This window comes from Oryctolagus cuniculus, chromosome X (assembly GCF_051225735.1).
Source record: "Oryctolagus cuniculus isolate XC-2025 breed Fujian yellow rabbit chromosome X, ASM5122573v1, whole genome shotgun sequence".
In the NCBI taxonomy this organism is placed as follows: domain Eukaryota; kingdom Metazoa; phylum Chordata; class Mammalia; order Lagomorpha; family Leporidae; genus Oryctolagus; species Oryctolagus cuniculus.
In genome coordinates this window covers 51,929,494-51,945,275 of record NC_142888.1, presented here as the reverse complement: position 1 = coordinate 51,945,275, position 15,782 = coordinate 51,929,494, and the positions used below count along the sequence as shown (strand labels likewise).

Genomic DNA, 15,782 nt, shown 5'->3' with positions numbered 1-15,782 from the left:
AGGAGATTCTTCTGGGTCTCCCACACGGGTGCAAGGGCCCAAGGACTTGGGCCATCTTCTGCTTTCTCAGGCCACAGCAGAGAACTGAATCAGAAGTGGAGCAGCCGGGACTTGAAGCGACGCCCATATCGGATGCCGGCGTTGCAGGCGGCGGCCCCACCCGCTACGCCACAGCTTAGTTCTAAGATGCTTTTTCGATGTGAGTTTAAGTCATGGGAACTACGCCTCCCAGGGTGTTTAATTCAAAGCAGACTCTGTGTCAGGCATCGGCGAGCAGGAAAAGGAGGGTATCTGGAGATGCAGGTTTGGGGTGCGCAGGAGGTGGAGGTCTCCAGGGGCCACTACACTGACAGCGTATCAGGCAGTCTCTCTACTCATAAGGATATTACACACGAATTCACTGAAGCACAACTTGAACGGAGTTGGAAAGGCGACAGGATGACGTAATCTAACCCGCGCCGCAAACGCAGCCTCCAGCGAGCGTAGGCGCAGGCGCAAGACCTTTGTGGGCGGGACTCAGGCCGTGGGGCTGGAACGCGGGGCCGCGGACTGGCTGGCCGCAAGACCGACAGTTGGCCGTGCCTCATTGGTATGCGCACAGCGCATGCGCGGGGCGGGAGCGAGCGAAATTCAAGCTCCCGCCGAGATACGTTGAACAACCCGGTCATGGAGCCGTCCCGTGGATTTGCGGAAGCCGAAGCCTTGAGCCCGGAGCAGGCTGCTCGTTACTTGAGGTATGTTTGGACTGCCAGGCGGATCTAGCTCGCAGGCCCTGTCTCGGAGTGCCGGTGGCGGGGTGGGGGTGGGGGGTGAGCGGAGTGGCTCTTGGACCCTCTTGGGGGCCCAAACTGCTAAGGCAGAGCCTTGTGATTAGTGCGGGCCTGAGAATCAGCTCTGGATATGGGTCAGACTTCTAAAGCTTGGGGAACCCTCAGGGCCCCCTCTTCTGGTCAACTAATCCTCCAGTCCGAGCCCTTTCAGAGCTAGAATCTTTCCAGACTACCAAGCCCCAGGCCTAGGAAAACACCGGCCTTGCCCCCAGATTGCTTATAATCTTGTAGTGGAAACTGAGCGGCAAATCAATAATTGCTATAATGTTCAGTAAGTGCTGTAAGACGTGTGAAGTGCGGAGCACAGTGTTGTAATAAAAGAGGTTACCGACTACAAGGGTTAGAGGAGGAAATATTTGAGCGGTATGTTGAAAAATGATTAAGTATTCACAAGATGGCTAAGGGGAGGAGCATCGTGATGTGGGGATGAGCATTTAAGAGTTTTTAAAATTGTGCTAAACTACACATAAACTTTACCATCTTCACGATTTCATTGGTATTACATTTAACACCATTGGTGTTACATTTACATTATTGTACAATCATTGCCACCACCCATCTCCAGAACTTTAATTTTGCAAAAGAGCAACTGTACCCATTAAATAACTCTACTTCCTCCTTCCCCAGCCCTTGACAACCACCATTCTTCTGTTTGTATGCATTTGACCATTTTATATTCATTATATAAATGGAACCATTGCAGGATTTGTCTCTGTGCTTGGCTTATTTCACTTAGCATAGAGTTCTTGTATCATGTAACAGGATTTCACTTTTAAGACTGAGTATAGGCTGGCGCCGCGGCTCACTAGGCTAATCCTCCGCCTTGCGGCGCCGGCACACCAGGTTCTAGTCCCGGTCCGGGCGCCGGATTCTGTCCCGGTTGCCCCTCTTCCAGGCCAGCTCTCTGCTGTGGCCAGGGAGTGCAGTGGAGGATGGCCCAAGTGCTTGGGCCCTGCACCCCACGGGAGATCAGGAAAAGCACCTGGCTCCTGGCTTCGGATCAGCACGGTGTGCGGCCATTGGAGGGTGAACCAACGGCAAAAGGAAGACCTTTCTCTCTGTGTCTCTCTCTCTCTCACTGTCCACTCTGCCTGTCAAAAAAAAAAAAATGAGTATATACCACACTTTGTTTGTGTGTCTGTTAAGCTTACTTGGGTTGCCTCTATCTCTTGGCAGTTGTGAATACTGCTGCTATGAACATGGGCACGTATGAGGAAACTCCAAAAAGTTCACAGAAAATAGAACCAAAAGATGAGTTTATTTTGCTGCAGAAGTTTTTGAAATCCACACATAGTTATTTCATAATAAACATGCTTTATGAACTTTTTGAATATCACCTTTTTTCAGTCATTAGGATACGTTGATATTATTTTTTAGAAAACTTTTATTTAATAAATATAAATTTCTAAAGTACAACTTTTGTATTATAGCAGTTTTTCCCCCCATAACCACCCTCCCACCCACAAACCATCCCATCTCCTACTCCCTCTCCCATCCCATTCTTCATTAAGATTCATTTTTAATTATCTTTATATACAGAAGATCAACTTAGTATATACTAAGTAAAGATTTCAACAGACTGCACCCACACAGACACACAAAGTATAAAGTACTGTTGGAGTACTAGTTATACTGTTAATTCGCATAGTACAACACATTAAGGACAGAGATCCCACATGGGGAGTAAGTGCACAGTGACTTCTGTTGTTGATTTAACAATTGACACTCTTATTTATGATGTCAGTAATCACCTGAGGCTCTTGTCATGAGCTGCCAAGGCTATGGAAGCCTCTTGAGTTCACAAACTCCAACTGAAGATCACCTTTATATGATTTCAAAATTTTTTTGCACTAAAATGAGCTTATCTTTTAATTCAGTTTTTCCACAAACTGTTTGAATTGCCCTTGTGAATAATTTTTTTGAGATTGTGCTTTCAGTTTTTTTGGATGTATATGGAGAAGTGGAATTCTTGGAACATATAGTAATTCTCTTTTACATTTTTATTTTTTTATTTTATTTTATTTTATTTTTTTTGACAGGCAGAGTGGACAGTGAGAGAGAGAGACAGAGAGAAAGGTCTTCCTTTTGCCGTTGGTTCACCCTCCAATGGCCGCCGCGGCCGGCGCGCTGCGGCCGGTGCACCGCGCTGATCCGATGGCAGGAACCAGGAGCCAGGTGCTTTTCCTGGTCTCCCATGGGGTGCAGGTCCCAAGCACCTGGGCCATCCTCCACTGCACTCCCTGGCCACAGCAGAGGGCTGGCCTGGAAGAGGGGCAACCGGGACAGAATCCGGCGCCCCGACCTGGACTAGAACCCGGTGTGCCGGCACCGCTAGGCGGAGGATTAGCCTAGTGAGCCGTGGCGCCAGCCTTACATTTTTATTTTTTATGAAAGAGAGGGGGGAGAGACAGAGCTGCCCTCTGCTGGTTCATTCTCTATATGCTTGCAACAGCTCCTTAAGTTAGGAGCGTGGAACTCAATATGGGTCTCCCACATGAGTGGTGGGGACCCAAGGACTTGCCATCATCTGCTGCCTCCCAGGGTCTTCATTAGCAGGAAGCTGAAATCATGAGCATAGCTGGGACTCAAACCCAGGTCTTGAACACAGGCATGTCCTTATGGGATGCTGACCTTCCAACCAGGGTCTTAATTGCTAGGCCAAACGCTTGGCCCTATCTGTTTTTTAAATAGTCGCTATCCTAATGGGAATGAAGTGGTATCTTGTGGTTTTGATTTGCATCTCCCTAATGCTTAGTTATGTGGAACATCTTTTCATGGCTTATTGGCCACTTGGATGTCTTCTTTGGAGAAATGTCTCTAACTTCTTTACACACTTTTTACTTGGGTTGTTTTATTGTTGTTGACTTGTAGGAGTTTTTCATGCATTCTGGATATTAACCCTTATCAGATATATGACTTGCAGATATTTTTTCCAGTTCTGTAGCTCTCCTTTTCACTGTGTTGATTATGTCCTTACACATGCAAAGGTTTTAAATTTTAATGAAGTCCAAAGAAATAAGTTGGGTAGTAGGATAATTCCATCTCCCTTTTCAAAAATGTAATTTTGGGGGGGACCGGCGCTGTGGCATAGTGGGTAAAGCCACCGCTTGCAGTGCTGGCATCCCATATGGGCACCGGTTCAAGTCCCAGCTGCTCCACTTCCGATCCAGCTCTCTGCTATGGCCTGGGAAAGCAGTAAAAGATGGCCCAAGCCCTTGGGACCCTGTACCCATGTGGGAGACCAGGAAGAAGCTCGTGGCTCCTGGTTTTGGATTGGCACAGCTCCGGCCGTTGCGGCCATCTGGGAAGTGAACCAACAGATGGAAGATTTCTCTTTCTCTGCCTCTGCAACTTCGCCTTTCCAATAAATAAATTAATCTTTAAAAATGTATTTTTAATAGAAAGTTTTATTAATTTATTTGAGAGAGTTACAGAGAGAGGTAGAGACAGAGAGAGAGGTCTTCCATCCATTGGTTCACTCCCCATATGGCCATAACAGCTGGAGCTGGGCTGATCTGAAGCCAGGAGACAGGAACTTCTTCCTGGTCTCCCATGCAGGTGCAAGGGCCCAAGGACTTGGCCCATCTTCCACTGCTTTTCCAGGCCATAGCAGAGAGCTGGATCAAAAGAGGAGCAGCTGGAACATGAACTGGTGCCCATATGGGATGCCAGCACTGCAGGCGGTGGCTTTACCCACTATGCCACAGCGCCAGCCACCCAAAATGTACTTTTTTAAAAATGTATTTATTTGAAAGGGAGGGAGGGAGGGAGGGAGAGAGAGAGATCTTCCATTTGCTGATTGACTTACCTACATGGCTGCAACAGCCAGGTCTGGGCCAGACCAAAGCTAGGAGCCAGCGACTCCATCTGTGTCTCCCATGTGGGTGGCAGAGGCCCAAGAAATCTGGTCATCTTCAGTGCCGTCCCAAATGGATTGGCAGGAAGCTGGGTTGGAAGCTCACAGCTGCCAGGACTCAAACAAGCACTCCTATCTGGGATTCAGTGTCGCAGGCTGTGACGTATCCTGCCATAGTGCTGACTCCCAAAATAATGATTTTAAAGGCCGTTAAAAGAACTCTGTACAGAGGAGTAAAAGTACATATTTGGACCAGTCACTTGACTTCTTTAGGGAAAGCTGTGTGGTGTGATAGAGTACTGATGTTAGAGTTGGATCATTTTGGGTTCAGATCACAGCTCTGCCACTTATTAGCTCAGTGATCTCAAGCAAGTCAGTTGACTTATCTGAGCCTCAGTTTCCTCATCTGGAAAATGGTGGTAATGAGTTTCAGGACCTTCAGTCCCTGCCTCTCTTTCCCGGAGCAAGCAAGTGGGTTCCCCGGTACAGTGCCTCTCACTCACTCCCCCACAGGTTCTCTCCTGACATTTTCAAATAGTCCTGTCCCTGCAACTCCACTCCCCCCAGCAATCGCCTTCTTTTCTCACAATCCTTACTTTTCTCTCACAGTTCCCATATCTCTCATGACCCCTCCACTCTCACAGTTCCTCTTCTGTGCCTCCTAATCTTTGACAGTCTCTCCTGCCCTTACAAATCCCTCCGTATTTCCCCGCGCACACAAAATATCCCCTTTAATATTGCTTGTAATTCTGCCCTTTGGCACAGTCCTACTCACACAATCTCTGTCTCTCCTTCCTTTTCTCCCGTCTGTCAGTCTCCTTCCCTGTCTGTGTCTTTGCTGTGTAAGCACTGAAACAGAACTCTGAAACTTGCTGTCACACACTCTGCACACATTTTCTTTCTATGAATGTAAAATTAAAAAAAATATTTTTATTTTATTTGAAAGGCAGAGAAACAGATCTTCAGTCCTCTGGTTTATTCCTCAGGTGCCTGCAATGGCCAGGGCTGGGCCAGGCTGAAGCCAGGAGCCCAGAACTCCATCTGGGTCTCCAGTGTGGGTGGCAGGGGCCCGAGGACTGGAGCCATCACCCACTGCCCTGCAGGATGTGCATTAGCAGGAAGCTGGATCCGAAGCACTGTAGCTAGGATTCACACAGAGCACTCTGATACAGGATGCAGGTGTCCCGAGCTGCAACTGGAGCAGCTTCATCAGACACCCGCCCCTGCACACATTTCCTTTTTCTTCTACTTTCATCTCCTGTCGTATACAGCAACTCTGCACTTTTGCCCACGCTGCTCAGAGGCCCACTTAGGCTGTCTGTAGCCCCTGCCTGCTCCTCCTGCTCTCTGTCCCTGCCTTGTTGCCTACTCTTTTTCCCTGGCACACATTTTCTCTGTAGCCCACCCTCTCACTCTTGCTCACACTCCCACTCTGGCACTCATGTTCTGTCTTTCCAACTCTCTGTTTCTCTCTGTGTCCCTTTATCACCTCTTCCCCGTTTCTGTCACTCTGTACCTCTGTCTCTTTACCAGCTATTCTCTTTCTTTTTTTTTTTCAAGATTTATTTGAAAGTCAGAGTTACACAAAGAGAGAGGTAGAGAGAGAGAGGTCTTGCACCCGCTGGTTCACTCCCCAGATGGCCGCAATAGCCAGAGCTGGGCCAATCTGAAGCCAGGAGCCAGGAGCTTCTTCCGGGTCTCCCACACGGGTGGAAGGGCCCAAGGACTTGGGCCATCTCCTACTGCTTTCCCAGGCCACAGCAGAGAGCTGCATTGGAAATGGAGCAGCTGGGACTCCATATTGGATGCTAGCACCGCAGGTGGCGGTTTTACTTGCTAGGCCACAGCGCCAGCCCCCAGCTATTCTTTTTCTGTTGTTCACACTTTCCTTGTTACCTATTCTCTCAGTCTGTCACCTACTGTCTTTCTGTCACTGTGTAATTCTGGGACCAATCAGGAACTAGAAACCATAGTGTACTGAAATGGATAATTTTAATATAAAGAATTATTAAACTGATGGATAAGAAAACAGGAAAGTCCCTATGGTATCCCAGAGCTAACGGAGCGTACCCAAGGAAGGGAAATTTGGCAGGAGCCTTTCTCCATAAGGCTGCATTTCAGACCTCCTTGGAGAAGTTGTATGTCAGCCCACTGGAGAGCAGAGGTTTGCTGGTTTGCCCAGGCTGGTACTGGTGTGCAGCCCAAGGCCAGCAGGCAGCAAGTCTCGAGTGCAGGCTGGGAGAGCAAGCCTTCAGCAACAAGTGGCATGGGCTTACAGGAGAGCTGCAGGGTCCTACAGAGGGAGTTCATGCAGGCAGGGGAACATGGGGTGCTGCTTTCCATGTAGAAAGTGTTGTGAGAAGGTTATTTCCAGGCCAGCGCCGCGGCTCATTAGGCTAATCCTCCTCCTGCGGCGCCGGCACCCCAGGTTCTAGTCCTGGTTTGGGCGCTGGATTCTGTCCTGGTTGCTCCTCTTCCAGTCCAGCTCTCTGCTGTGGCCCGGGAAGGCAGTGGAGGATGGCCCAGGTCCTTGGGCCCTGCACCCGCATGGGAGACCAGGAGGAAGCACCTGGCTCCTGGCTTTGAATCAGCGCAGCGTGCTGGCCGTAGCGGCCATTTGGGGGGGTGGACCAAAAAGGAAGACCTTTTTCTCTGTCTCTCTCTCACTGTCTAACTCTGCCTGTCAAAAAAAAAAAAAAAAGAAGAAGAAGAAGAAGAAGAAGAAGAAGAAGAAGAAGAAGAAGAAGGTTATTTCCAGGCCTGGCAGAGGTGCTAAGGTCATTGAGGCACTGAGCACTCTGGGACAGAGGCTTTAAGTTCATTGAGGGACTGCATATTGGTGTGGCTAAGGCAGCTGTTACCTCCTGTAACATCCCTCCAGCGCCCTCTACTGAGAAAACTTAACATCGTGCTTGCTGTAGAGGACATAGTAGCTTAAAGGAATTCTGTCCCTTATCACAAAGCAGATATTGAGGGGTGAATTCAGTACTGAGAGGCAAATAAATAACTGGCAGTGTCACCTACCCTGTCTCTGTGTTTTCAGCCTTCTCTCTCTGTTGTTTCCTGTGTCTCTGTCACCCCCCTGCTTGCATACTGTTGTTCTTGCTGTCACCCATTAACTGTTTTCTTGTGCGCCACCTCTTCAATGCTGTGTCCTCTTGCTCACTGTGTCTGCCACCCACTCTTGTGTCTTTCTCTTGCCATCTGATTTACTTTTTTTTTTTTTTGACAGGCAGAGTGGACAGTGAGAGAGAGAGACAGAGAGAAAGGTCTTCCTTTGCCATTGGTTCACCCTCCAATGGCCGCCGCGGCCTGCGCGCTGAGGCCGGCACACTGCGCTGATCCGAAGGCAGGAGCCAGGTACTTATCCTGGTCTCCCACGGGGTGCAGGGCCCAAGCACTTGGGCCATCCTCCACTGCACTCCCGGGCCACAGCAGAGAGCTGGCCTGGAAGAGGGGCAACCAGGACAGAATCCAGTGCCCCAACCAGGACTAGAACCCGGTGTGCCGGCGCCGCAAGGCGGAGGATTAGCCTAGTGAGCCACAGCGCCGGCCTGATTTGCTTTTGCCCACTTGTTCACTCTGCTGCCCACCCTTTCATTGCCACCCCGTTCTCTGTACTACACACCTTCCCTCTGTCACCTTTCTTTTTATCTGTCTTCCTCTCTGTTGGGTGGCTTTCTCCTTTGCTGTTTCTCAACTTTATTGAGATATAATTCACCTACTATACAAGTTACCTATTTAAAATGTACAATTCGGTGGCTTTTAGTTTATTCACCAAGTTTGTATATTCATCACCACAGTCAATTTAGCACATTCTTATTTCCCCTAAAAGAGACCCCATATCTCTTGGCCATTGTCCTTATTCTTTTCCTGCTTCCAGCTCTAGGCAAGCACTAATCTATTTTCTGTCTATTGATTGCACATTTCTTGTAAATGGCATCCTGTAATATGTGGTTCTTCATGACTGACTTCTTTCACTTACCATAATGATTTCAGTGTTCATCCACATTCAGGTTATATTAGTACTTCATTTTTTAAATTGGCAAATAATATTCTGTTATGGGTAAATCACATTTTGCTTATGCATTCATCAGATGGTGGACATTTCAGGGTGTCTCTACTTTTGGCTATTATGAATAATGCTGTTATGAACATTCATATACAAGTTTTTGTAGACATGTGTTTTCATTTCTCTTGGGTATGAACCTAAGAGTAGAGTTGAAGGGTCATAAAATAACTCTGTATTTAACATTTTGAGGAACTGCTAGACTGTTTTCTTTTTTTATTTAATAAATGTGAATTTACAAAGTGCAACTTTTGCATTGTTGTGGCTTCCTCCCCCATAGACTGTTTTCTAAAGCAGCTGTACCCCAGTTTCTCTACATTATCACCAGCACTTGTTACCATCTGTCTCTTTGATTATGAGATGTATTTCATTGTGGTTTTGATTTGTATTTCCTTTCTGTTGGTGTTGAGCATCTATTCATGTGCTTAGTGGCCATTTATATCTTATCTTTGCAGAAATGTGTTCAGATCGTTTCCCTATTTTTAAATCGAGTTATTTGTCTTGTTGTAAGATTTCTTTATATATTCTTTAAGCTATTCCAGCTTTTTTGTCATTATACTTTTGTAATGAATATGAGGCTACTTCATGGAACTGTGTATTATGAGAAAAATTGAATTTCAAAAAAATTTTTTAAAGGTTTATTTTATTTGAAAGGCAGAGTTACAGAGAGAGGTAGAGACAGAGAAAGAGAGAGATCTTCCATTGGCTGGTTTACTCTCCAAATGGCTGCAACAACCAGGGCTGGGCCAGACTGAAGCCAGGAGCTTCTTCCGGGTCTCCCATGTGGGTAGAAGGGTGCAGGCACTTGGGCCATCCTCTGCTGCTTTCTCAGGTACATTAGCTGGGAGCTGGATCAGAAGTGGAGCAGCTGAGACTTGAACCAGTGCCCATATGGGATGCCAGCACTACAGGCTGGGGCTTTAACCTACTCTGCCACAGTGCTGGCCCCTCACATTTTTTTTTAAAGATTTATTTTATTTATTTGAAAGACAGAGTTACAGAGAGAGGTAGAGACAGAGAGGTAGAGACAGAGAGGTCTTCCAACCACTGGTTCACTCCCCAGATGGCCAGAACAGCTGGAACTTTACTGATCTGAAGCCAGGAGCTTCTTCCAGGTCTCCCACACGGGTACAGGGGCCCAAGGACTTGTACTATCTTTTGTTGCTATCCCGGGCCATAGCAGAGAGCTGGATTGGAAGAGCAGCAGGGATTAGAACCAGCGCCCATATGGGGTGCTGGCACTTCAGACCAGGGCTTTAACCTGCTGCGCCACAGCACTGGCCCCTCCCCTCACAATTTTTTTAAGAATTATTTATTTTATTTGAAAGGCAGAGTTACAGAGAGAGAGAGAGAAAGAGAGTGATTGCAATGTCCAGGGCTTGGCCAGAAACCCTGAGCTTCTTCTGGTTCTTCCATGTGGGTACAGGGACCCGAAAACTTGGGCCATCTTCAGCAGTTTTCCCAGATGCATGAGGAAGGAGCTGGATTGGAAGTGGAGCAGCCAGGCCTTAAACTGGTGCCTATATAGGATGGTCTAGTCGCAGGTGGAGGTTTAACCTACTGTGCCACAACACCAGCCCCTCAAAAAGTTTTTACATCAAAATAAACTGTAAATCCCATTTTCCATGAACTGTTTGAAGTACGCTTGTGGCCGTTGTGTGAATTTTTATACACTTTAAATCTTAGACGTGGGATTGCTGGGTCTTACTGAATGTGCATTTAAAATTTCCATGCAAGAAAGCCACCAGTTTTTAATCCAATCAGTGGTGTGTGAGTAGTCATTTACCCGTATTGTCTTGGGTCAGCATTTGATGAGCTGTATGAGTCAATTAAAAAGTTAGGACATACACCAGCTCTCTGCTATGGCCTGGGATAGCAGTAGAAGATGGCCCAAGTGCTTGGGCCCTGCACCCACATGGGAGACTGGGAAGAAGCATCTGGCTCCTGGCTTCGGATCGGCACAGCTCCTGCCGTTGCGGCCATTTGGTGAGTGAACCAATGGAAGGAAGACCTTTTTCTCTGTCTCTCTCTCTCATTGTCTGTAATTCTACCTGTCAAATAAATAAATAAAAATCTTTAAAAAAAAGGGCATACAAGTATAGGTTTATTTTTTGAAGCTAGGAATTCTAGTAGTTTCTATAGATACACTTTACAGGGGTTTACAAAGGTGTATGTGTGTCTCTGTGTACATATGCATAATATGTAATATTGTTAGTGATAGCAACATTTTATAAGGAAACAGTTATGTACTTATTGACAACAATTGTTAAGTAAATTCTGATATACCCATTCATTGGCATGCCATGTCGTTCTTAAAGAAGTAGTATATAGTGTATAATATAATCCTTGTTAAAATTCTTATTAATTTTAGTATTTATGCAGATTGTCTTTCCAATACCTTATTCTGTCAGGTTCTTTTTTTAAATTCTCAATCTCTTTTTCTTTTTAAAGATTTATTATATTTATTTTGAAAGGCAGCGTTACAGAGAGAGGTGGAGACAGAGAGAGGTCTTCCATCTGCTGGTTTACTCTACAAATGGCTGCAACAACCACGGCTGGGCCAGGCTGAAGCCAGGAACCAGGAGCCAGGAGCTTCTTCTGGGTCCCCCGCATGGGTGCAGGGGCCCAAGAATTTGGGCCATCCTCCGCTGCTTTCCCAGGCACATTAGCAGCGAGCTGGATCAGAAGTGGAGCAGGGCCAGCACTGTGGCACAGTGGGCTAAGCCTCTGCCTGCAGTGCTGGAATCCCATATGGGCACCAGTTCTATTCCCGGCTGCTGCTCTGCTGATCCAGCTTTCTGCTATGGCCTGGGAAAGCAGTAGAAGATAGTCCAAGTCCTTGGGCCCCTGCACCCACGTTGGGAGACCCAGAAGAAACTTCTGGCTCCTGGCTTCAGATTGGCTCAGCTCTGGCCATTGTGGCCATCTGTCTCTCTCTTTGTAAATCTACCTCTCAAATAAATAAATAAAATCTTTTTTTAAAAAAAGTGGAGCAACCAGGACTTGAACCGGTGCCCACAATGGCTGCTGGCTACTGCAGGCCAGGACTTTAACCTGCTACACCACAGAGCTGGCCCTCTATCAGGTTCTTGATCACCTTTTCAAAACTTATCATTTCTTTTCTCTTATGTCCACTTAGCATTATTGTTATACCATATACTTTGTTATTACCAATTACAGCCTCTCCTGTGTTTATGCCTTTGCAGAGACAGGTAAACCCGCTGTGGGTTGAATACAGTTTGTCCCCACCAAAATTTATGTTGAGTTTTTTTTAAAGATTTATTTATTTATTTGAAAGGCAGAGTTGCACAGAGAAGGAGAGGCAGAGAGAGAGGTCTTCCATCTGCTGGTTCACTCCTCAATTGGCCACTACAGGCAGAGCTGCACTGATCCGGAGCCAGGGGCTTCTGGGTCTCCCACGCAGGTGCAGGGGCCCAAGGACTTGGGCCATCTTCCACTGCCTTCCCAGGCTATAACAGAGAACTGGGCCGGCGCCGCGGCTTGCTAGGCTAATCCTCCGCCTTGCAGTGCCAGCACACTGGGTTCTAGTCCTGGTCAGGGCGCCGAATTCTGTCCCGGTTGCCCCTCTTCCAGGCCAGCTCTCTGCTATGGCCAGGGAGTGCAGTGGAGGATGGCCCAAGTGCTTGGGCCCTGCACCCCATGGGAGACCAGGATAAGTACCTGGCTCTGCCATTGGATCAGCGCGGTGCGCTGGCCGCAGTGCGCCGGCCGCGGCGACCATTGGAGGGTGAACCAACGGCAAAAGGAAGACCTTTCTCTCTGTCTCTCTCTCTCACTGTCCACTCTGCCTGTCAAAAAATAAAACAAACAAACAAAAAAACCAGAGAATTAGATCGGAAGTGGAGCAGCCAGGACTCGAACCAGTGCCCACATGTGATGCTGGCACTGCAGGCGGTGGCCTTACCTGCTGTGCCACAGTGCTAGCTCCTATGTTGAGATTTAATTGCCAGTATGACCATGTTGAGAGATGATTGGTGTTATGGGGGTCTGCCCTTATGAAGGGAGAGCAGGCATGCTCCTTTTGGCCCCTACCTCTCTTCTGCATACCTCTGCTTCCCCTTCCACTTTTCTGCCATGCATGGAGTAGCAATGTGACTCTCACCAGAAGCCAGGCAGATGCCAGTGCCATGCTCTTGGACTTCCAGAACCGGGAGTCAGAATAAACTTCTTTTATAAATTACTCAACCCCAGGTATTTTGATTTTTTAAATTAATTTTTTTAAAAAAAGATTTATTTATTTGAAAGGCAGAATTATAGAGAGAGGGGGGGAGAGAAAGAGATGTATCTTCCATGCACTGGTTCATTCCTCAAATGGCCTCAACAGCCAGGGTTGGGCCAAGCCAATGCCAGGAGCTTCTTCTGGGTCTCCCACATTGCAGAGGCCCAGCTACTTGGGCCATCTTCTGCTGCTTTCTCAGGTGCATTAGCAGGGAGCTGGATTGGAAGTGGAGTGGCAGGAATCAAAATGGTGCTCATATGGTATGCTGGTGCTGCAGGGGGCGGCTTAACCAGCTACACTAGCACTGGCCCCAGGTATTTTGTTATAGTGACAGAAAACGAACCAAAAGAGATTCCCCTCAATCTCCCCCCTTGCCAAATTTGGTTCAGGTGTCAAGACTGCTGATTGTATGTGTGCGTGCGTGCATATACACACACACCCCAAGAGGCTATGACAAGTTTTACTAGACATATAATGAGGCTTTCTGGGAAAAACAGGGCAGACTACTGAAGTTAGTATGAAATGGCTTAGGAGAGCAGGGAAAAGACTTAAGCTTGGAATTTTTGATGTAGCCAAGGGTGGATGTGTGGGCTGAGACTTGATAGGGTTTTTTTGTGTTTCATTTTGCTTTTTTTTTTTAGAAAGCTTTTATTTAATAAATGTAAATTTCATAGGTATAGTTTTTGGAATATAGTGGTTCTTCCCCCCCCATACCTGCCCTTCTACCCCCAAATTGTCCCATCTCCTATCCCTCTCCCATCCCATTCTTCATTAAGATTCCTTTTTAATTATCTTTACATACAGAAGATCAACTCATTACTAAGTAAAGATTTCAGCAGTTTATACCTACACAGACACACAAAGTATAAGTACTATTTGAAGACGTTTTATCATTAATTTTCTTTTTATTTTTTTAATGTATTTATTTATTTATTATTTGACAGGTAGAGTTATAGACAGTGAGAGAGAGAGACAGAGAGAAAGGTCTTCCTTCCGTTGGTTCACCCCTCCAAATGGCCGTTACGGCCAGCACTGCGCCAATCCGAAGCCAGGAGCCAGATGCTTTTTCCTGGTCTCCCATGTGGGTGCAGGGGCCCAAGTACTTGGGCCATCTTCCACTGCCCTCCCGGGCCACAGCAGAGAGCTGGACTGGAATAGGAGCAACCGGGCCTAGAACCTGGCGCCCATATGGGATGCTGGCACCACAGGCGGAGGATTAACCAAGTGAGCCACAGCGCCGGCCCCAGCCCCAGCATTAATTTTCATAGTACAACTCATTAAGGACAGAGGTCCTACATGGGGAGCAAGTGCACAATGACTCCTGTTGTTGATTTAACAATTGACACTCAAATTTACAACGTCAGTGATCACCTGAGGCTCTTGTCATGCGCCTCCAAGGCTATGGAAGCCTTTTGAGTCCACAAACTCTGTCAGTATTTAGACAGGGCCATAAGCAAAGTGGAAGTCCTCTCCTCCCTTCAGAGAAAAGTTCTTCCTTCTTTGATGGCCGCTTCTTTCCACTGGTATCTCGCTCACAGAGATCCTTCGTGTAGATCATTTTTTGCCACAGTGTCTTGGCTTTCCATGCCTGAAATGCTCTCATGGGTTTTTTAGCCAGATCTGAATGCCTTAAGGTCTGGTTCTGACCTCAGAGTGCTATTTAGGGCGTTTGAGACTTGATAGTTTGAACTTCCCTCTGGTACCAAAGGAGGAAGCATCAGGATTTCCTTTTAGCTTTTCTAGATGTGGGGTAGAAGGGGAAGAAAGAGGGGTGGAACTTAAAAACTGTCAGCAGTTACATATCAATAATGGAATTAGACTTTTTTTAATTACATCTCCATTATCTTAATTTCAAGTATTCTACTCTCCAACCTCTTGTTACTCCCTCTAGTATACCATTTCCAACAACCCTTTGCTATCACTGGGACCTATAATTGATTTGGTCTTTTTTTAAAATAGAAACTTTGTGTATTTTTTTATTTTTATTTATTTATTTATTTATTTGAGAAGTAGAGTTATAGACAATGAGAGGGAAAGAGAGGTCTTCCGTCTGCTGGTTCATTCCTCATTTGGCTGCAACAGCCAGACCTGTGCTGATCTGAAGCCAGGAGCCAGGAGCTTCTTCCAGGTCTCCTACGTGGGTGCAGGGGCCCAAGCACTTGGGCCATCTTCTATTGCTTTCCCAGGCCATAGCAGAGAGCTGGACTGGAAGAGGAGCAGCCGGGACACAAACCAGCGCCCATATGGGATGCTGGCATTGCAGGCAAAGGATTAACCTACTGCGCCACAGCGCTGGCCCTGATTTGGTCTTCTATTCACTGTTGCTCACTGCTCTCAGGTCTTCACTTCCCTTCTTACATAACTTGAAATCCAGAGTCAAAAATTATGGAGACTTCCTTTTATGCAACTTTAACCTTTTTCTCTTTCATATGTCATTATAGAAGGATACTTCAAAAATGTATGGAAAAATCAAGTTAAAAGATAGGATTATTTTGGTGCAAAAAATTTGAAAGTCATGCATAGTTTTTTAAAAAGATTTATTTATTTATTTGAGAGGTAGAGTTACAGACAGTGAGAGGGAGAAAGAGAGAGAGAGAAAGGTCTTCCATCTGCTGGTTCACTCCTCAATTGGCCACAGTGGCCAGAGCTGCGCCAATCTGAAGCCAGGAACCAGGAGCTTCCTCCAGGTCTGCCACATGGGTTCAGGGGCCCAAGGACTTGGGCCATCTTCTACTGCTTTCCCAGGCCACAGCAGAGAGCTGGATCGAAATGAAGCAGCTGGGACTT

At 46.8% G+C, this 15,782-nt stretch overlaps 1 protein-coding gene across 2 annotated transcripts in view; it reads left to right on the top strand.

Moving 5' to 3' along the window:
* The first annotated feature begins 470 nt into the window (after positions 1 to 470).
* The window catches only part of ERCC6L (ERCC excision repair 6 like DNA helicase), a 41,522-nt gene continuing 26,210 nt past the window's right edge, over positions 471 to 15,782 (top strand). The window contains exon 1 of one of the 2 annotated variants that reach the window (XM_008272795.5): positions 471 to 734. In XM_008272795.5, the coding sequence (XP_008271017.2) occupies positions 592 to 734 (143 nt within the window). In that variant the 5' untranslated portion in view covers positions 471 to 591. The remainder of the gene's footprint in view (positions 735 to 15,782) is intronic. The other variant, XM_089324266.1, reaches the window with a different exon arrangement.